Source organism: Typopeltis vanoorti, chromosome 8, assembly GCF_054136105.1.
Source record: "Typopeltis vanoorti isolate ZY-2024b chromosome 8, IOZ_Tvanoo_1.0, whole genome shotgun sequence".
NCBI classification, from domain to species: Eukaryota; Metazoa; Arthropoda; class Arachnida; order Uropygi; family Thelyphonidae; genus Typopeltis; species Typopeltis vanoorti.
The window spans coordinates 74,631,496-74,653,234 of NC_143556.1; the positions used below are offsets into that span (position 1 = coordinate 74,631,496).

At 34.6% G+C, this 21,739-nt stretch overlaps 1 protein-coding gene across 1 annotated transcript in view; it reads left to right on the forward strand.

The window, feature by feature from the left end:
* Positions 1 to 21,739, forward strand: part of sxc (O-linked N-acetylglucosamine (GlcNAc) transferase sxc) — a 176,352-nt gene that overhangs the window by 107,709 nt on the left and 46,904 nt on the right. The window contains exons 12-14 of the mRNA XM_090397287.1: positions 9,253 to 9,354; positions 14,193 to 14,372; positions 20,257 to 20,415. Coding sequence (XP_090253413.1) covers positions 9,253 to 9,354; positions 14,193 to 14,372; positions 20,257 to 20,415 — 441 coding nt within the window. The remainder of the gene's footprint in view (positions 1 to 9,252; positions 9,355 to 14,192; positions 14,373 to 20,256; positions 20,416 to 21,739) is intronic.

Sequence of the window (21,739 nt, forward strand, 5' to 3'; positions counted from 1 at the left end):
TGAGACACAAATAAGAATTTGTGAGTGCAGACACTAGTAAATATTAAAAAAAAAAAAAGAGAGATGATATGATAGAAACCTTTTAAACTTCTGAAGGGTTCAAACTGGATGTCAGTAGATGGAATTTTTAATATGGAGCGTAGGGTATGGACAAGAAGGCATCCACAGAAGTTGAAAATGAATACAGCAAGAAAGTAGTAAGAGCAACATTTTTCTTTTATAGAGCACTGTGTGATTGGAGTGGATTACCTTTGGAGGTCACCAGCATAGGTAGTGTGAATGAATGAATCCAAGAAAGGTGACAGCTTGTATGGGTGATATGTAGCCTCCTTCATTTAGTCCCTGACTCCCTGGAGGTCTACAGTAGTAATAATATACTTTTTTTTTTTTAAAAAAAACCTTGCCGCATTTAATTCATACAAGTATGTTGGTATCATCATTGAAATTAACTGATGCAATCATAACAGTCTTAGCATTTTTGCAGCAGCACTATAATGGTACACATTTGCATTATTCAGAAATAGTACAGAGATGAACTGCTTGTCTTAAAAAGTCACTACTGTAACGAAGTATGAAAGTTCCAACCCAAGTTTTACAGTATCAATGCCAAGCTTAAAAAAAAAAAAAAATTATTTCCATTATAACACTGTTGTTCCTTTGGGCTGAGATTTCTCTGGTTAGAGTTGTGTGCAGGAGATTTTTGTGTACAATAGACTTGTAGAGGTTTTCCATATTATGATGATATGCTGTTTCATGATTAGTTTCCTATCACTTTCTTCCAAAATTTGTTGGGTCTCTGATTTGATATGATCTGTTCTCTATCAAATGCTTATGTCTTGTTCTTCTCATGCATGTTTTTTCTGCAGCTTTTGCTTTACTTCAAACACTTGTTTTACTAATCTTACATCTCTCATTCTGTTTTTAAGTGACCAGGCCATCTTAAATTAGCTCTACTTATACATTATTGAATATTGACAATGTTCTCTTCTGATATTTTTAATATGCTTCATCGATACTGTTTGTTTGCCCTCCCAACTTTCTTCAGAATTTTTATATCTGTTGTTGCAAGTTTTTCTTCAATTCCCAAACCCTTAAGTTAAAATTTGGTTGAACATGTTAAATTTTTTACTTCTTTCCTTAATTGTTTTATGTGTTATTTGTTTTTTTTCTTTTAATTGTTATTATTATTTGAATGTCCCTATTACTTGGCATAAATTCTCGCGCTTGCTTTCACCCTTTTCGTTCTATGGCCACTACTAAAATTACTCACGTGTGCAAAACTTGGTAGACAAAGAAATTGCCCCCGGATAGAGCCAAATTTCTTTGATACAAATCTGAAATTAACTCAGTATCAGAATTTGAAAAAATTTGTTTGTTAAAGCTGCGCCATTCAAATTCTTAGACAAGAGAATTTTCCTTGTCAGGAAATTAACACTCAGAATGACACACTATTCGATGACCAAGCAATTAAATTTTCCAATTACACAAACCTCGTATATTTTTACTCTTACTGCAGTCATAGCTATCCTAAATTTTAACTCGCACTGGTTCTATTTTTATGAGTGGTGCATTGAGTTCACAGATCAGGCAATTTGTTAGGTAAGAAAAAGAAAGGTTTATTCATTGCTCTAATATGATATACAATTATTAAGATCACTTAACAAAACGGGATCTCTCCTACAAATTGAAAGTTGATTAACCAGACATAACCTTATTACTCCTAGTCTTAAACAATGTGAGACAATTTATACAACTAGTTAAACTTCTAACTTCATCCTATTCAACTAACATTCCTGTATAAGCATTAATCTTATTCTAGATTCAAGAACTATCAGGCTATAACATACTTTAGCAATTCAATACCACACTGTACATGAATTCTGAGTAAGAATTCATGTACAGTGTGGTATTGAATCCACCTATGTCTTGGTCTTCCTCTGGATCTTTTTCTTGCCACCTGATAGAGAACACTTGTTTTGCTAATCTTTCCTCTCCCTTTCTGTTTAAGTGACTATACCACCTGAGATTAGCTCTGCTAATGCATTCCTCGATGCTGACAATGTCAAGTTCTTTCCTAATATACTCATTTTTAATATGATTTTGCCATTGATACCATCCGTTCACGCAGCTAATCTTTCTCAGGACTCTCATATCTGTGGTCTCTAATCTTTGGTCAAGTATTTTACTTCTAACCCAGCTCTCAGATCCATAAGTTAAAATTGGTTTGAACACTGTCTTGTATACAGCTAATTTAGTGTTATGACTAATTTCTCTCTTATTCCATATAAATTTATTCATTTGACTTCCTACGATACCAGCTTTGTTGATTCTGTTGTCTATTTCCATATTTTTTTTACCATCTTCACTAAAAATCATGCCTAAGTAGGTGAAATGTTTTACTTGTTCCACAGGTTCTCCGTTCAAATGCAGTTGATATTTTCAATGCTTCTGCCTATTTTCATTGTCTTTTTCCTTTTATTGCTGACCTTCATACCATATCTATTACAACAGTTATTCAATTTAGTGAGGGAATCTTGCAAACTTGTAGTGGATTTATTTAGAAGTATAACATCATCTCCATAAAGTAAAGAGCTGAAATTAACATCTCCAATTTTGATATATCAGGTATAATACCACTTTCCTTCATAATGTGATCCATATAGATAATGAATAACAGAGAGGGATAATGTACATCCTTGTCTGACACCAGATTTAACATTAAACCATCTTCCTGTATTTCCTTCAATTCTAACTGTTGACTTGCAACTCAAATAAAGATTAAATATTGCTTGATATAATGCCCCATTCACATCATATAACTGTAGTGTATTGAATAAATTCCCTCTTGGCACCTTGTCGTATGCCTTTTCCAGATAGACAAAACTTAAATACAGATCTTTGTTATATTCCCATGCTTTCTCAACTAACTGTCGTAAAGTGAAGATCTGATCCTGGCAGCCTCTGTTAGGTCTGAATCCAGCTTGGTCTTCGCCAAGCTTTTCTTCCACAATTCTTCTCAACCAGTTTCTCAAGTATATTGGCATAAATCTTGCCCGGAAAACTTAGTAGGGAAATATCTCTGTAATTCTCACATTCAGTTTTATTTCCCTTTTTATATATGGGTACTATTAGAGCTCTACTCCAATCATCAGGAATTCGTTCCTCTGTCCAGGTCTTCTGAACTATGCAGTGCAGCCACTGTAAGACTTTTATACCACCATACTTCAGCATTTCTGGTCGAATATCATCTACTCTTGCTACCTTTCCACATTTCAAGCCTTTGATGGCTTTTTCTACTTCAAGTATAGATATGTATTCCTGGCAGTATGCCTGTTGAGTGTTTTTACCACTGTGATATCACTGCTTTTTTCATTTAGCAATTTTTCGAAATAATTAGTCCATACTTCAAGGATATCTTTTTCTCCCTTTTTCATGTCACCTTTATCATCTCTAACTCCTTTAGCTAGTTTTACACAGTGTTTAGCTTTATTACATTTGTCTCTATATTCTCTAAGAACACAAGCTGACTTGTTTGGCAGGAACTTTTGATATGTTTTCTTCTTTTCCTTTACTGCCTCTTTAACTTCCTGTGTCCACCATGTAGTTCTGATTTTTCTATCCTTGCAGACAACCTCACCACATGCCTCTCTTGGTTAGTCAATCAGGGTTTTCTTCAAGGTTTGCAACTGAATCTCCAAGGTTTGGTTCTTGTTCTCAAACCCTTTCATTTTTTCTTCAATAATCTGTGTGTATTTTAGTCTACAGTTCGCATCTGAGAGCTACTGAACTTTTATTTGCTTTAAAACTTTCTTGCATGTCATTCTTTTCAATATGAAATTCAATTTTATCCTGCTCAAGACTAAATAGTGATCGCCTCCAATTTCAAATCCTCTGTACACTGGTGTCCTGCAATGGGAGAAAACATCACTATCAACAATAACATAGTCAGTGAGACTTTTCTTATTCCATGTGAATTTGTGCACATTTTTATGTTGGAACATGGTGTTAGTAATAACCAGTCCCTGTCCTGAGCAGAAATCCAACAAGTATTTGGCATTATTATTAGCTTTGCTCTTTTCTCCAAATTTTCCCAAAACATTTTTGTATGTCTGACAATCACTTCCTACTCTATTTAGATCCCCAACAAGGACCAACTTTTCCTTTTTCATTGTATCAGTATTTTTCTCTAGAGCCTCAAAAAATTCTTCCACTTCTACCTTAGTGGAGCCTTCTGTGGGACCATAGGCACAAATAAGTCTCATTGTCCAGTTCCCCCATTCTGATATTTGCCCCCATTACTCTACTTGAGACTGCGTGCCATTCAAGAAGATTAGTGTCGTATTTAGTGTTGAATACTATGGCTACTCCTTCTTTTCCGTGATTATCATTACCTGAATATAACATTTTGTATTCATTGCTCAGAAAGCTCTCACCAGTTTTTGTCTTTTTTGTTTCACTCACCCCTGTTATGTCGATTTGGTACTTATCTAATTCCTCAGCTAGCTCTATTTCTTTGCCATTCAGGCTTCTTATGTTCGTAGTACCGATCTTTAACTCTGGTGATGTTGAGTTGGGTGTGCTTTCAGATTTGTTCCAGTAGCTGACTTTTCGCTGTTCGCCCTGGTTCCCTGGTGAAAATGGGCCCTTGTTTAACTGGGCGACGCCCCAGCCGGCATGAAATTTAGTCGTGCTGTACCATCATTTTGTATATTGGTTTAAGCCAATAGGAATACAATTTGGTCAGCTAAATCCCATCCTTGTTCGTTAAGTATCCAGGTAGATACCCAACAGGATGCACCACGAGAAGGTGAGGATTGGACATTAGATCAGAAGCCCTGGTCGCTTCTCTGCATTCATTTAAAGGCTATGTGGAGGTCTCCTCTCAGTTATACAGCTTTCAACCAGCTTATGGAATTTACTTTTGGAGACATTAGGATATACCCGAATCCGTCTGACCGACAGCGTATTATTTATAGCAGTGTTTCTCAACCTGTCGTCTGCGACGATGGGACAGGTGGTCCTCAGGCAGACTTAAATTAATTGAATAAATACATATTTTTTAATTATCCAAACGAAACAAATTCAAATTGAATAAGTAAAATAAGTAAAAATTATTGAAATCAAATGGAGACTTAAAACTACCAATAAATAGCATCAGAATGTTCAAAGGCAGAAGCATTAAAACTATATTGTTGTTCACTTCACCCCCCCTCTTTTATTATTCGTCATGCTGCCGCTAAATTTGTAGTGGCAAAATGACTAATAATAAAAGAGGGGTGAAGTGAAAACAATATAGTTTTTTATTGCCATAGACAGTATGGCAAGATTTCTTAAATGCCAAAAAAGTGCTGCCCAGGGTGCCCCCCCCCCCCCCCCCCCCCAGTTACGCCTCTGTAACTTAGTGGTCCGTAGAATTTTTTTAGGTATATTACTGGTCCTTGGGCTTAGAAAGGTTGAGAAATGCTTGTTTATAGGATTAGTCCCTATTATCAAATGTCCTAAGCTGCTGAAAGACCTAATGCTGGAAATCAAGTCTTATTAAAAATCAGTCTTTAGTACTTGAATGTTAGAAGTTTATTTTGCTATTGGTTAGACATAATAAATTTAGTTTAATCCTTTATCAAAGTGTAAGCAAACAAAGTTTGTGCCTGAAAATATCTTCAGGACTGAGGTAAGGTGGTGCAACTCGTAGCAAAGGTGGACCAAGCTCTCATCACTCCTTGTTTCAGCATCTCCCATAATGCAAAGCACATCTCCTTGCAGACATGTGTACTGCTATGCATTAAGGGAAGGGCCACTACCCAGACCGGTTTCAACCTTTATTGAGGTCTCGTCAGTGGTAGGCAGACACAGAGTGGTGATACTAAGGCAGAAGCTACGGAGAGGTCGTATTTACCTATTACGAGTTGTCGGTTGGCAACTCGTATAGGTAAATATGACCTCTCCATAGCTTATTATTAAGTTGCTGGTTGGCAAATTATTATTAATTTAATAATAAGTTGTCAATCGGCAACTTATTATTAAATTACACTGGATTTAGAGAAAGATGTTGGAAGTTTATTTTGCACTTGGTTAGACTATAATACATTTAGTTTAATCCCTTATCCAAGTGTAATCCTCAGTCCTGAAAATATCTTCAGGACTGAGGTAGGGTGGTACATCCCTTGGCAACTCACAGCAAAAATGGACCAAGCTCTCATCACTCATTGTCTCAGCACCTGACGAGACCTCAATAAAGGTTAAAACCGGTCTGGGTAGTGGCCCTTCCCTTAATGCATAGCAGTATACATGTCCACCAGGAGACGTGCTTTGTATTATGGGAGATGCTGAGACGAGGAGTGAGGAGAGCTTGGTCCACCTTTGCTACGAGTTGCCAAGGGATGTACCACCTTACCTCAGTCCTGAAGATATTTTCAGATGCTAACTTTGTTTGCTTACACTTGGATAAAGGATTAAACTAAATTTATTATACTTGAATGTGTGAAGTTTGGTATTAATCAAGGCCTTGATTAATTTTGCCTTTACTGGTCTTATCAAGAGTATAACAGTTTGAAGCTTTAGAGTCATTGAAATTGTTCTTTAATTCTTGAAATTTTCACTTTCATCATCTCATCTAGGGATGTATTCTTTTAGATAACCTCTTGATAGCCCCCCAGTAAACCTAATGAATCTCTCATAGTTGCTACCAACAGATTTGATTCACTTCAAGTTAGTTTGTTTGTTTCACAAAAGATCTCCAATCAGTTTTATGAAATTCCATCTAGGTTTGGTAACAGACTTGGTAATAGGAATACAAAATCTTATTGTGTATGTGATAGGACACTGTTGGTTATTTGGGAAGCAATCAAGTACTTTCTGCTGATGAGAGTTTCTATGATCTGTTATGAGAGTTTCTATTATCATCATCAAAGATCAGAATTGTACTCTATATTCCATCAAGATGGCTGGAGACTAGGGCTGTCTTTAGCATCAGAAAATAAATAAATAGGTTCCGATTATCCATCTACTCATGATGTCTTCATTAAAGTCGTTTTAGTATCACATAAAGAATGATGCTGAAATCACCAATAAGGGTGCTTGGTTCAGATGCTAAGAAGAATGGGATTATGGCAGATGACAGAGCAAAGTTTTATATATTTTTCTAACAGTTAAACCACAGACATCTATACAAAGGTACTAAAGATTCTGCACTGTAGTATGATTGGTAGACAGTATAATTAGCGATATTCTTTTTAATGTAAGTGGGATGATTTTTCCCCCTGGAAGGAAGTTGTATTATCCTATGTAAGAGTTGAACATTCATTTAGTGGTCTTTTAAAATTCTCATTAGGTGGTCACATTTGAATATCTAAGAACTTCCTAAAGATATTCAGGTTGGTTAATGACCTGTCTCACAAATTTCTTTTTTACATGCATTGTTTTAGATATTTCCATGGTCACATTCTCTTATAGTTGACATCAGTTTCCCTACTCTTCTAAATCTGTTAAACAGCTACTATATCTTTTTTACATTTTAACTCCAAAGCAGAACTGGTTTCTTTCTCTTCAACTTTTCTACCATCTATAATATTAATGTATGATAGTTTGATTTTAATGACTTTAAAGTGGTTTTAGACCTATAAACCAAATTATGTATCTGCTGTGATCACTAAGTTCCACATCTGCAGAATATGTAGGGAATATTATGGAATTGGATGCCAGATTTTGTTGTGGAAATAAGAGAAAAAGAACAATTAACATGATGGAATGAGAAGTTGCAGCTGATTAGTGCATGGCATTGATAAATAATATCATATCATGATTTAGCACTGTCATGCCATTTCATTGCGACAAGAAATATGAATATTTTCAAGGCATCCATATTTGTCAAGTGGAACAACTTAAGGTATCGATGATAGTTTAATGAAGTGAAATGTTATGTTTGCATGTGTTTAACAAAATAGTCACAAATAGCATGATACTAAACAAGAGACAATAATCACAACAAATATTTGATGCCTTTTTGAAAACAGGTCAGTAAATGCTTTAATTTGGTGTGTGTGAACTCATAATTCAAATACTAAATATTGCTTTTAGTTCAAAATGTTGAAGTAAACAGTTCTGTTTTTGTAATCAAATAAATCTGTACTTTCATTTTTGATGCCTAGATATAAATGAGAACACAGTATTTTTTTTTTTTTTTTTTTTTAAGTAAAGAAAATTACAATATCCGACTGCATTTTCAGAAGTTCTAAGAGACAACATGACTATACTTCTTGGGATGACTAAAACATCCCAAGAAGTATGAAGTGTTCATATGGAGACTGAATTAAAGTATTTCATTGCCTACATGTATACTGCATTATTCCAGATATAGTAACTTGCAACTTTCCAGTTATCTGATCTTTCAAAACTCTAACATCTGAAATCAGATGTTTCAGGATTCATTATATATGCAGTTAGACTGATTTGTTACATATATTACTTAGTATTAAAATTCTAAAAATCGCTTGTTCTTCATTTCCATAATTAGCAGTTTTGCAATTATTTGGTCAACAAATCCCCCAACCCACTTAGAACTTAGGAGGCAGGATTTTATGTAACTTAGTTTATCTATTTGAGCATGTTATATAGTGCTTATGGTTAACATCAAGTGAAAACCTTGTTCCCAACATTGTGGTGGAATATGGTTTGGAATTAAATAATTATTTGAATTAAGTAGTATTTTGAATTACACTTCAAAGTATATACAAAACTATTTTGAAGAAATGAGAGAAAGAGAGAGAAGTTAGTAAATATAATGTGAATCAAAATGCTTTTAGTTTAAGTGTTTTTTTTTTTTAGAAATAAAAAAAAAATCATTTCTAATCATTTCATATGTTGGGCTCGGTGATCTATAACAGCTAAGTAACTTGGCTATGACAGGCTTCGTAGAGTTAATGCTATGATAGGGTGGTTAATCCTATATGCAAAGTTTGTATGTTTGCTTAATGCATGTGTTCTATTCAGGATTAAAAAAAATCAGGAGAAACACTTTCCCACCTTCTTTTGTAAAGCCTTTATAAAGATTCATGTCCTAGATATCATTTGAATTCGACTGTTTCCAACCAAAAGTCAACATTCTTAGTAACTAATCAATAGGAGGAACATCTAGTGTTTTTAAATTTTTTAAATGAGACTAACTCATAATAAACTTAAAACGTTGTAGTAGGGAATGCCTGGATGTCATTATTATTCTGTCTAATCAGTTTCATGAAATGTTTCACTTTTTAGGATTCTGGTAACATTCCCGAAGCAATCTCATCTTATCGAACTGCACTAAAACTGAAACCAGATTTTCCAGATGCATACTGTAACCTTGCACATTGTTTACAAGTAAGTCTAGGATTTGTTATTGTTGAAGTATAATGCTTGTTAAATTGTTAAAATTTTACATTACTTTTGAATTTTCTGTGATAGTTACATGATATGCTGAAAGTAGTTTTTTTGTTTTTTTTCCACTTGGTTATATTATAAATTAAAGATGCTAAGAAATTATATTTTTAATTTAATCATTTATCCAAGTGTAAGCAAACAAAGTTTGTGTGTGAAGTCACTTCATGACTGGGCTACTTGTATACAGAGGCTAATGACTTCACATCAATTGTCTTAGTATCTCATAATGCAATGCACATATCCTTACAGACATGTATAATGCTATGCTATGGGAAGGGTCACTACCCAGACCGGTTTCAACCTTTACTGAGGTGAAAAAGTAAAGGGATGCTCATCATAGGCCTAGAGTAGTTAGTATAGAGATGCAAGAGAGCCTGATAGTATTAGGAGAAAGAAAAGGCAGATAGATAGAGATAGTATGAGAGAGAGAGAGAGAGAAAAGGCCTCAGCTTCTTTTATATCATCATATAGCCAAAGGCTGTCAGTTTTCCTTTTTCAGCAATCTCATGTAGATGAACAAAAGACCAATTGAAACTAAAGTGCAAAGATGACTGTGATACACAGATGGTTAGCTTTATCTGAGTTAACTGCCTTGAGTTGGCCTTCTCTGTCTAGGATTGCTCTCCAGTCATCCCTGCAAATGACTATAAGACCACATTGAATTAAGATGATGGAACTATTTAAAAAACTTCTCATAGCAAAAATAGAATTTTTATCTTCCCCTGATGAATATTGCATAATGTGGGTGGTCTATACCACCTAGTCAAAAATTTAATATCTCCTATAATGTTTGCAAGTACAAAAATCATCTGACTGATCAATAAAATTTTCACAATACAATATTATAAACCATTTGTATGTCATATTGGTTTTCAAATCCATGTTTCTTTCATAAATGGTATTTTAATTCATTAATTATAAAAATCAGAATTCTCTTCCCATTAACGACAGGTTGTGGGTACTGCAAAATTAAAAATAATAATAACCTGTTCTTTTGTAAGTAATAGAATGCCCAATACATTACATAATCTGTTCCAAATACGCAATGTAGAGAGCAGCTGTAGACTGCATGTTCTACTGTTTCCATTTGGTATAGTTCGCCCACCGATTAGAGGTCCCTCAACACTTCTGCGCATGTCAGAAAAAGGAGAATCCATTCCGATAATAGGGTAATCAATCTGTCTTCTGGGATGTGTTTGTTTATTATTACAGGTCGGAAAATTTAGCTTTTTTTTTACGAACATTGTAGTTTTTAAAGTGTAACTATTTTGCTTGTATAATAGTTGGAAAAAGGTACGTAGAGTATTAACAAAATTAAAAAAGGTATAGCATAAAACAAAAATTTAACTAAGTTTATTTTTAAGAAAGTTTTCTATAAAATAAAAATAATTATACAGAAATACAGAAATTTTTTCAAATGAACTTAGATATTCTAAACTTACAGTTGAGAGAACTGAGACACTTTAATGTCCTAAACCGATTAATTATTTATGACTTGTTGTGACTCTTTTAACAAACCCATGCAAAAAAAGGTTGGAATAAAATACCATTATCAAATCCTTTTAATCTTCATAGTCATCTGAATCGGTGTCCGAATCGCTTTCACTTAAACTGATCACCAAAGGTTCACATAATTCTTCAATAATTCCGTCTCTGTCCCAATACATATTTTCCAGTGAGGTGACATGAAAGCAATATTTTCCCCAGTTTTGAACTGTAATACTTTCAATCACTTGTTCTGAAAGCTTAAAAAGTTTTGACATGTCAATATCTCCAGTTACGTTGCAATGGTGAATGAAACTTTTCACTTCTGCCCAAACATACTCAATAGTATTAATGTCACGGTGATATGGTGGTAGCCTCAAAGCTAGAAATCTTTCAGCATCGTGTCGAATTTAAATAGTTTAGTTGTGGGCGAGTTTCTTTTGATCAAATTAAGCAATTCAATTTTTCGCATATCTGGGGAATGAGAAATGTTATTTGCAGAGAGCCAATCCATAAGAACTAGCTTCTTATTAGACCAATTTGGAACTTTATTTAATCGAATAGTGATATGAAGCGTTAGCAATTATAACAACAGCATTTTTAGGAAGGTTTGCAATCAGTTTTTCTTCTGCCCACTTTTCGAAGATCGTAGAATTCATTTGCCTATGGTAATTGTCTTTGTATAGTAAGTTTGAATTCGGTAAAAAACCCATTTCTCCACCCGCACACAAAATTATTATGCGCCATGAGGCATTTACGGTTTGTAGCACTCCACATTCTTCTTTAGACTGCCAACATTTTCCATAATTTAAATTACTATCAATCCAAGTTTCATCTAGATACACAATTGGTCTTTTCTCCTCCCTGAAGTATCTTATTGGTCTCGAATACTGCGTTCTAGATAAAACAATGTCACTTCGCTCCATGATAAGTTTCCTTGTATTCTGGGACTTTTTAAAACAAAATCCGATTTCATGAAGTATTTTCCTTAAAGTTTCTCTTTTCCAAGGAAAATTAATTTTTTCTTTAAGCACAGGAATCAATTTCGGAACAGTTGGCACTCTTTTCTCAACCACGTAAAATTCGTGAATAGTTCTTCTTATAACGTCTACATCAAAATCATTCAAAGCTACTGTTTCGATGGTTTTCTTTACTCTGTCCCTTTTTTTAGGAGATTTAAATTTTGGCTTACCTTCAACTTTTGATTCCCTACGAATTCTTTTAACAGTCGACCCCGATATGCCTGCACTTGCACGTTTTATGTCTCGAGAAAGGGGAACAAGGAGACGATTCTTTTTCGCAGAATGTCAGCACATTATTCAATATTCTTTTGCAAGAGCTACTGAAACGTTTAACAACAGAACTTGTTGACTGTATTGGATCCATCATACAAATTAATAATAAAAAAATAATGGAAAAAAGCAACAACAAAAATCAAGCTAGTACTAGTACAACGACAGACAAGAAAGCATATGATTTCGCATGTTGGCGACCAATTCGTACATCCTTCATTTCTTTCTCCCCTTCAGCATGAATCAACTATTCTTGGAAAAATGCCAAGGAGAGATCTACAAACGGTGGGCGAACTATAACAGATGTCACAGATTGGATCTCCAATGTTAAAGTACCTCCATTTGGTGGTATTGATTAGAAGGCAGCCATATGCAGTTCTCCAAGCAAGATCCCTCCTGTTAGGATATCCTTGGAACTTCAATAAGTCATCTAACAAAGTGTTGTTGTCAGTATCCAACTGTGGAAGTTCGAGGTGAAAGAGATTAAAGATTTCTTTATACCAAATTTTACTTTTTTTAATGGAAAAAAATGTCAGTGCCAGAGTGTTGTAGTGTATTCTGGAACAATCTCAGCTTTTAAACCTTTATAATCATTTACTCCAAACAGGGGAAGATGAAAACCCAGGTAGTACTGGAGAAGGTCTGTACATGTGTGATTGGTCTGCAATATTTTATGGATTTTTGAAGCTGTATTGCTTAAATAGCAGAATTCTAAGACTGAAAGCCCAAGTCCTCCATGCTTCTTTGATAGTTGAAGAAATTCCTTTTTAACTTCTTGGTATCGGCTAGACCAAAAAAATTGCACAGGCTTAATATATAATTGCTTTTCTTCAGTTTCTGCGATCTCTGTAATATTTATTTATGTACAATTGAGCAGGAATGATTATGATTTTGAGGACTGTGGCTTTAGAAGAAAAGGAAAGCGGCCCCATTTTTTAACCTTTGAGGTCTCATCAATAGAAGAAAGAACCAGATGTGATACCAAAGTTAAAGTAATACAGTAGTCATATTTCCATATACAAGTAGTCAAAAAAGGTGTCGCGCCTTATTACTAAAATATTGTGGATTAGCGATAGATGTTGGAAGATTTTTCACTTGGTTATGTTATAAATTAAAGATGCCAAGAAATTATATTGTTGGTTTAATCCTTTACTCAAGTGTAATCAAACAAAGTTTGTATGTGAAGTCATTAGCCACTATATACAAGTAGCCACATAGATGAGTCGACCTTCATACTTTTTCCTACATCAGGATGAGTGTATGTGTGGAGACCACTCATGGAAGTCTGTAATCCAGACTGTATGGTTCCAGCAGTAAAGGTGTGATCATGTGATGGTCTGGACAGCAGTATCGTGGTATTCTGTTGGTCACATCATCATTATTCTTCATGGCAGAATTACTGCAAGTGATTATTTGACACTTTGGGGTAATCAAGTGCATTCCATGATCCAAATGTTATTTGCAAACAACAATGCAGTATTCCAAGATAACAATGCCCCCAATTCGCATAGCTTGAACTGAACCACTGTGGTCAGTCTTGGAGACTAGAATAAGAAACAGATTCCGATCTGCATCATCTTTAAAAAAGACTTGAAGACCTTCAAGAAGAATGGTACAGTATTCCACCAGAAATTATTAAAAACTTATTCCAAAATTATGTATTTCAAGAAGAATTCAGACTGTACTGAAGGGAAAACGTCGTCCAAAGCATGTTAATAAAGAAATAAGTATAACAAGCATGTCCATTATTTTGTTCAGTATGTATTCAGAATATATGATTATTTTATTTTTAACTGAAAAAAATATTGAGTTTGATCAGAATTTAACACCAAAATATAGTGAAAGATTTATTAAACAATCTTAAGTTGAGAGTAGCTTTGCGCTTTAGATTTGTTTCTTGAACTGTAATTTCATTAACCTATGAGACATTTTTTTAAATTGATATATAAAAATTATTTGCTTATTTTTAGTTATTCTACTTTTAAATTCTGTATTCTGCAGATTGTTTGTGATTGGACAGACTATGAAGCACGAATGAAAAAGCTGGTAGCAATTGTAGCAGACCAGTTGGATAAAAATAGGTTGCCATCAGTACATCCCCACCACAGTATGCTTTATCCGTTATCCCACGAGTTCCGTAAAGCCATAGCTGCTCGTCATGCCAATCTCTGCCTTGAAAAGGTTTGATTTTTTAAGATTATATAATAAATTTCTTTTTATTGCTTGTGAAAGAATATAGTAATATGAAGTGAACCAGTTTTTCTGGGACTTCTTTGAGACTGTTAATTACAATTTAAATTATTGAGGCTGAGAGGGGGGTGGGTGGGAATAGACTACATCATAAAGGATATAAATGTTAATCAAAAGACTAGCACCAAAACCAGAATATCAATTCACCAAGCATATATTTATAAGAAAAGAAAGTCAAGTAACAGAACTTACTTGTAACTTCTGAAACCAAGTTTTAAAGGGAAGAATATATAAACTTTGGCCATGTTATTGCACAGCAGTAAATGATCCCCCCCCTCTCTCTCTCTCTCTCTCTCTCTCTCCTGTTTCTTGGCATCTACCAGGTCCCATGTGATTATCACCTGTCTCCTACTTCAGACAAATTGGACATTCTGTGGAGAAAAGGTAAAGATTACAAGAACACCAACCTTTCCTTGTTAAGAAGAAATCTGAAAAATCAGACTTAGCACAACATGGAATCGACGCCAACCACAGAATCTTTTTGTCTCAGACATGCTTACTCTGTTGTTGCTGCTTCAAGTCGGAATGTTTATTTAAAAAGAGTGCTGAAGCCATGCTACATCATCCTAACCCAAATCTTTAAAAAAAATCTCCTTACCAAAAATCTGGAAAACTTGTGATTCTCCTCAGTTTTTTTTTTATTTTTGTTTATTTTTTTTTTTAAATTAATTACAACATCTCTTCCACATTATGTTATTCTTTACTCTATCATATGCCTTGTAGGTTTCAAATAAAAATCCATTTTAACACTGTTTTGCCATGTATTTGTTAGTTAACAGCTACTGATAATCTATAATATTCAGGCTGAAATATTTGGAAATAATTTTACTTTTGTACATGTAAGTTTCTGTGGTTAAGCAATTCTGCAGGAAGTTTTTGGTACTGGTACCACATTATATGAGGCGGGGTCTGAAAAGTTCTCGACCTAACAATGAAAAAATGAATTTATAATTTCAAAATTATTTTTATTTTTCAACATAATCTCCCTCAAGACTAATACATTTATTCCAACACCATTATCCTGTCCATGTAATGGCTCTCAGTAAGATCTGCAAAATACCCCTCTACAGCTGCAATTACCTCTTGATTCGAAGAAAAACACTGACTAGCGAGGAAGAGATAGAAGTCTGAGGGAGCAAAATCTGGGGAATAGGGTGGATGTTCCAACAATTCATAGTGCAGATCCCTTAATTTTCCCACTGCCAAAACACTTTTGTGGGCAGGTACATTGTCCTGATGAAAGATGATTTTTTTCTTCTGCAAACCAGGTCTTTTCTCACGAATTTTTTTCATCTAGTCTGGTTAAAAGATCGGAATAATATTCCCCAGTTATTGTTTTACCCTTTTCGAGATAATTAATAAATAAAATGCCTTTTAGCATCCCAAAACACTGATGCCATGACCTTTTCTACTGATGGAACCGACTTTGTCTTCTTTGGTGCTGAAGAACCGGCTTCTGTCCACTGTTTTGACTGCTGCTTGGATTCTGGTGTGTAATGGTGAATGCAAGTCTTGTCCATAATCAAAAATAGACACACAAAATCAGTTTTATTCTTGTTAAAATGCTCCAAGCACTGTTCAGAAATTTTCATGCTAGTGTGTTTTGACCTGCTGTGAGCAAGCTCGGCACCCATCTTACGCAAAGCTTTTTCATATGCAATTCTTCATGCAAAATATCCTACACGTTCTTTTGAATTTCCTATAGTTTCAGCAATTTTATGAACTTTGACTTGCCGGTCATCCAATACCATATCGTGCACTTAATCAATGATTTCCAGTGTTGTTATACTTTTTGGATGTTCTTCGCGTGGATCAACTTCAAGGCTGGTATAGCCATGTCTAAACTTGGCAGCCCATTTCTTAATTGTCGAAAACGAAGGAGAAGAGTGCCCATAAACTTTTATGAACTTCAAATTAATTCCTTTTGACGTTAAATGTTCTTTTACAAAGAATTTTATAACAGCACCCATACTACTCAATTTTATCCATTTCAAGGGATACAGACAACACTTTTGCTTCAGACAGCTGTATAAAACAAACTACTTGATAGAATGACTTGCAATTTCACATGGATGCTTATGACAGATGTACCAACTTAGAAAAAAAAAAAATCTTGCCGATAGTGTTGCCATCTATGGTCGAGGCCGAGAACATTTCAGACCACCCTCGTAATATAAATAAAGGAGTTTATTAAAACCTGACAAGTTTTGTATGTTGTAAGACTTACATCATCAGGGATAGTAGTACATGAAAGTTTTACACAACTAAAGCCTGTTAACAATTAATTACACATACTAGATGTTTTTGATAACTTCACAACTGTTAGATATAATTGATAAACCAGAATACAAATAATAAATTTGTTACTTTATGCATGTTGGAACATTGCTAGTTGTTCTATCGTGTTCTGTGGTATCACACATGGTATTATCCTAGATCTGTGGCAGTTACATTTTTGATGAATGCAGACCATACTTGATGTAAAAAATAAGTCTTGCTTTTTATTGCATTGTGTAGGGATTCTAAGCATTTATGAGGCTTCTTTTAATTTTCTTGTAAAACAGTTATCAATATATGACATTTTTATTTGTTGCCAGACATGTAAAAGTATAAAAGCCTCTTTTATGTTGTACTCGTGGAGCAACGCAGCCACTTTGTCTGTGACGTTCTTGATGTAAGGCAGTGTGATTGCATTCTTGAAATCTTGTTTAAGTAAGGGAGTTGCAGGATATGTATTAAGAATTTTTCTGATCGTCTTGGGTTGAAAACTATTAGGTGTGAGGTTTTAGGTAGTGCAGAGCTTGATGCAATATATCAAGCACGTTCCTTTTAATTAAAGAGCTTGATATATTGTATGCCCTGTCTTGTAATGTTTTAATTATTCCTGTCTTTTGCAATGGATGGTGGTATGAAGCAACATTTAAAAATCTTCCTGTTGCGATAGGTTTTCTGTATATAGAGAAGGGTAATCTTTTTTCCCCTCTTCGTTTAATTTGACAAGTATATCAAGGAAAGGTAATTTTTTGTGCTGTTTTAGTTCAACAGTGAATTTTATATTGGGATGCAAGTTGTTCAAATAATCTTTGAAAGCAATCAGCTCATCCACCATTCCTAACCAAATGACAAATGTCATCGACATAACGCTGGCCTGGTTGGCCAAGTGGTTAGTATATCTGCTCTCCAGCTAAAAGGCTGTGGGTTCAAATCCTGCCGTGGGCATGGATGTTTGTGATTGTCTGTGAAAATACTAGTGGTGGTGGTGGTGGTGGTGCATTGAGTGGTGGAGACAGAGTTGTGGAGTTGGTGCCCTCTCTCAATGAGTCTTTGGACTCCCTGGAAGTGTCATGTAATAATAATAACATGACCAAATTTTTGGTTTCTGATAGATTTTTAATATTAGTTTTGAAATTTTCCATAAACAGGTTTGCTTAAGCTGGAGAAAGGAGGGTGCAAGTTGTCTTGAAATATGAAAAAAGTTTTACACGCAGTGTTTGAATAGTTCTACAGTGTCTGATGGGAAAAGATTTACAAGTTGATCCACTGTGTCATTTCTGGGTACGTTGTAAAGGGACTAACTACATTGAAACTTGCCAAGATGTCTGAAGGTTCAATGAAATGTAAACTTCTTTACAAATGATTCTCTTCTTCCTAGGTATGGTGATATCAAGTTTGACAGATATTTCACTGAGTTTAAGGTTGGAGAATCTCTCCCATCTACAATTGGTGGTAATGGAATATCCTTTTTGTGTATTTTTGGTGCACCATAAATACTTTGGGACCAATGGATGTTTGATGATAAATATTTTTTAATTCTTCTGGCCAATTAGGTAACTTTTTGATCAAGTCATTGGTTATATTATTATGTGTGTATGCTATGTGGGATCCCTGTCTAAGGATGAATAAGTATTGTCTAATAGGCTATTCATTTTTTTTACATATTTGTCTGAATTCATAACTACTGTTGTATTTCCTTTATCTTCCTTGACTATTACTGTGTTGTTATCTTGTCTTAATTATGCACATCTTTATTGGTATTAGTGATGACTAATCTGTGTCCTGAACAGAAATCCAGCAGGTGCTTACCATTGCTCTTTTTCTCCATTTCTAAAAATCTTTCTCTAGTAATCATTTCTTATCTTTCTATTTAGGTCCCAACAGTGACCAGTCTTTTTTTTTTTCTTTTTTTCTGTCAGCCATCTTCTCTACTGCCTCACAAAATTCCTCCACTTCTTCTTTAGTAGAACCTTCTGTGGCACTATAGGAACCAATAAATCTCATTGTCTTATTCTTCACACTGATGTTTGCCCACATTGATTTTCTTTCCTAATCCCCCTCTTCTATTTTTTACAGTGTCGAGGTTTATTTCTTACAACCACAACCATAACTCGAGGATAAGGTGGTTAGCCCTATGCCTCCTTTATGAGGCCAGCTAACTCATCTTTCAATTAAAGAGACCAGATAAAGTTCCTTGTGTCACTGGCGGGAATCCCCAAGTCTTTCTGACTGAAGGGCTTTGTCTATAATGACTGAGCTATAAGACTGTCCACGTTGTAATACTTGATATTGCCTGCCAATCAAGAGGATTATCCTTGTATTTATTGCTGATTACTATAGCTATTCCATCTTTTTGCTGATCATTATTGTCAGAAAATAATATTGTATTTGTTATTTAGAAGAATCTCACCTGTTTTTGTCTTGGTAACACATTACGTTAATGCTGTGTTCCAATTCTTCTACTAGTTCCACTTTTCCCATTTATACTTTTTATGTTGATAGTGCCAATCTTGAACTCTGCTTATGCTGGGTTGATGTTTGTTCCGGTAGCTGACTTTTTGATGTTCACTTTGGTTCCCTGATGAAAGCAGCATGAACCTTTTTAACTAAGTAGTGACCAGGCTGGCATGAAATTCTGTCATGTACTGTTATTCTATCAGCCACTAAGAATAGAGTTCAGTTTGCTAAACCACAACTTGCCAGCCCATCCTTGTTCATTCAGTATCTAGGTAGATACCTGCTAACAGAGCGTACAACAGGAAGGTGAGGATTGGAGTCCTGGTCGGTTCTCCACACCCTCCCATTTTTCTAGCTTTAATCCCTAAGCAATCTCTGCATTATAACCTAATCTGTATGGTGAGAAGCAATCCCAATTCTTGTTTACCTGGGACAACTAAGGTAAACTGCATTTTTCAAGCATCCTTGAATACTCACATTCATCAAACCATATGGTCACAATTTTGTGTTCTTTGGTGCATTGTCTTCAATAAAAAGAGTTGCTGACTTCTCCAAACACAGATTTTCTAGGAACTGATATGAAATGAAATAACTGGCCTTCTAGCAGAGTATTGTCAGTATTTTGGTACATTATCATCTTTTTACTTATGGTTTATCAGGTTGCCAGCTGAATTGAATGCTTAATTGCTGTTTAACGTGTGCACATGTCAAAGTTGCCATGGATGCTAAGTGCATATTGAAATTGTATTACATTGAAATATGTGATGGATACTAAGTGTTTGAGGAACAATATATTTTATCTATATTGATGCTGATGCGGTTAATCGTTCACTCATTTTCTCCAGATGACAGTTAATTCCCCTCTTAAAAATGAACTCTTTCCATCATTCAGCATATAAGGTTTTCTGACTTCAGGTTCACCTGTTGATCTCTTTTTTAGGCCACAGAATTGCATAATCACATTGTTTCTTAATGACATTTGATAAGATAATGTATGTTTAAGATTATTAAATGCTATCAGAATTAAATATTTTAAAATTACACTGAATGATATTTCTAACAAATGGATATTCATTTCACTTAGATACAAGTACTACATAAACCTCCCTACCAACATCAAAAAGATTTGAAAACAAGTTCTGGAAGGTTAAGGATTGGTTATGTCAGTTCAGACTTTGGAAATCATCCAACTTCTCATTTGATGCAAAGTGTGCCTGGAATGCATACCAAGGAAAGAGTAGAAGTAAGAAATTATTAGTTCCAGTTAGTTATTACAGTCATTTCTTACCGTAGGATGGTTTAGTAATTTCCTTTAGAATAGCATTGCTGTTATAGTTGGGAAAATTCTAAGATTTTTTTTTTTTGTAATCAGTAAGCTTAGCTTAATTGAGAGTTAACTGTATTATTATGGTAATAATATGTTATAGTTATTATGCTTTGTGATTTATCCTAAACTATATTATGATATTAATCAAACCTACTGGGGTGATAGTTTTCATGGTAGCATGCCACAGTTATTGGAATTGGTTCAACATCTTTTGATAGTGCACAGTATGACATGCTTCATCAGAATCAAGCAAGGCAGTTCATAATGAATTAAAACTAAAATGCAAATAGCACAGGATTTAATCCATATTAGTAAGCTACCAACATAAGTTGGTAGCCGATTCAGAAACTTTGAACATCTAGCACTTGGTTTTATGTAATCAACTGATTGTCAGACTTAACTATGACCACCTTTCCTATCTCTAGTGTTAATATTATTGGATTTTGGATCACAAACGTTTTGTATTTTAAAATTCTTTTTTTTTCTCTCTTGTATTATGAGAGATACAGATCACCTCTGTCAGTTCTAAATTGTCTTTCAAAGCTGCTATATTATATGCTTGAATTTATACCCATATCATATGCTGGCAAAGCAAGCATAAATAAATTTATGCCAAAAGGAACTTCTCTTTTTGGAATAGTTTTTTTTGTTAGGATATGCAATAAGCTTAAATTGGAGCTCATATATACCTGCTTGACAAAAAGTATTGGCAATAATTGGTTCTGCTCAGAAAATATTCAAGACAGAAGTTAAATTGCATCACGAACCATTAAGCTTGGTATTAGCTACAGCCTTGATAAAACTAATGTTACAGAATACTGAGGAGGAGTGGTCTGAATCTTCAGATTCAGGATCTGAAAGTGTTCTTATTATTGAATGGAGTTGTTCAAGTTATTTTCCAGTAGGATAAAAATGAACTTATTTAATGAAAACTTTTCAAAAACAAATTGCTGTTTATTCTATCCTTTTATCTGTTTATTTTATCTGTTTCTATTTACACTTTCTCATGAGCCAAAACATTTGTAACATGTTGGGTCCTCTTTGATTGAGATAACCGCTTGCACCCATGCTTGTGTTGACTCCACTAGACCATAAAAAGTGTCCTGAGGTATTCTGTGCTAACTAGACAGACTAATGTTCCAGATGTCAGCAACCAAGCAAGCCACTGCATTGGCCAGCTACATTCCACACGATCCCACAAATGTTTGAGATTCAAATCAGGAAATTAGGCAGCAGGGGA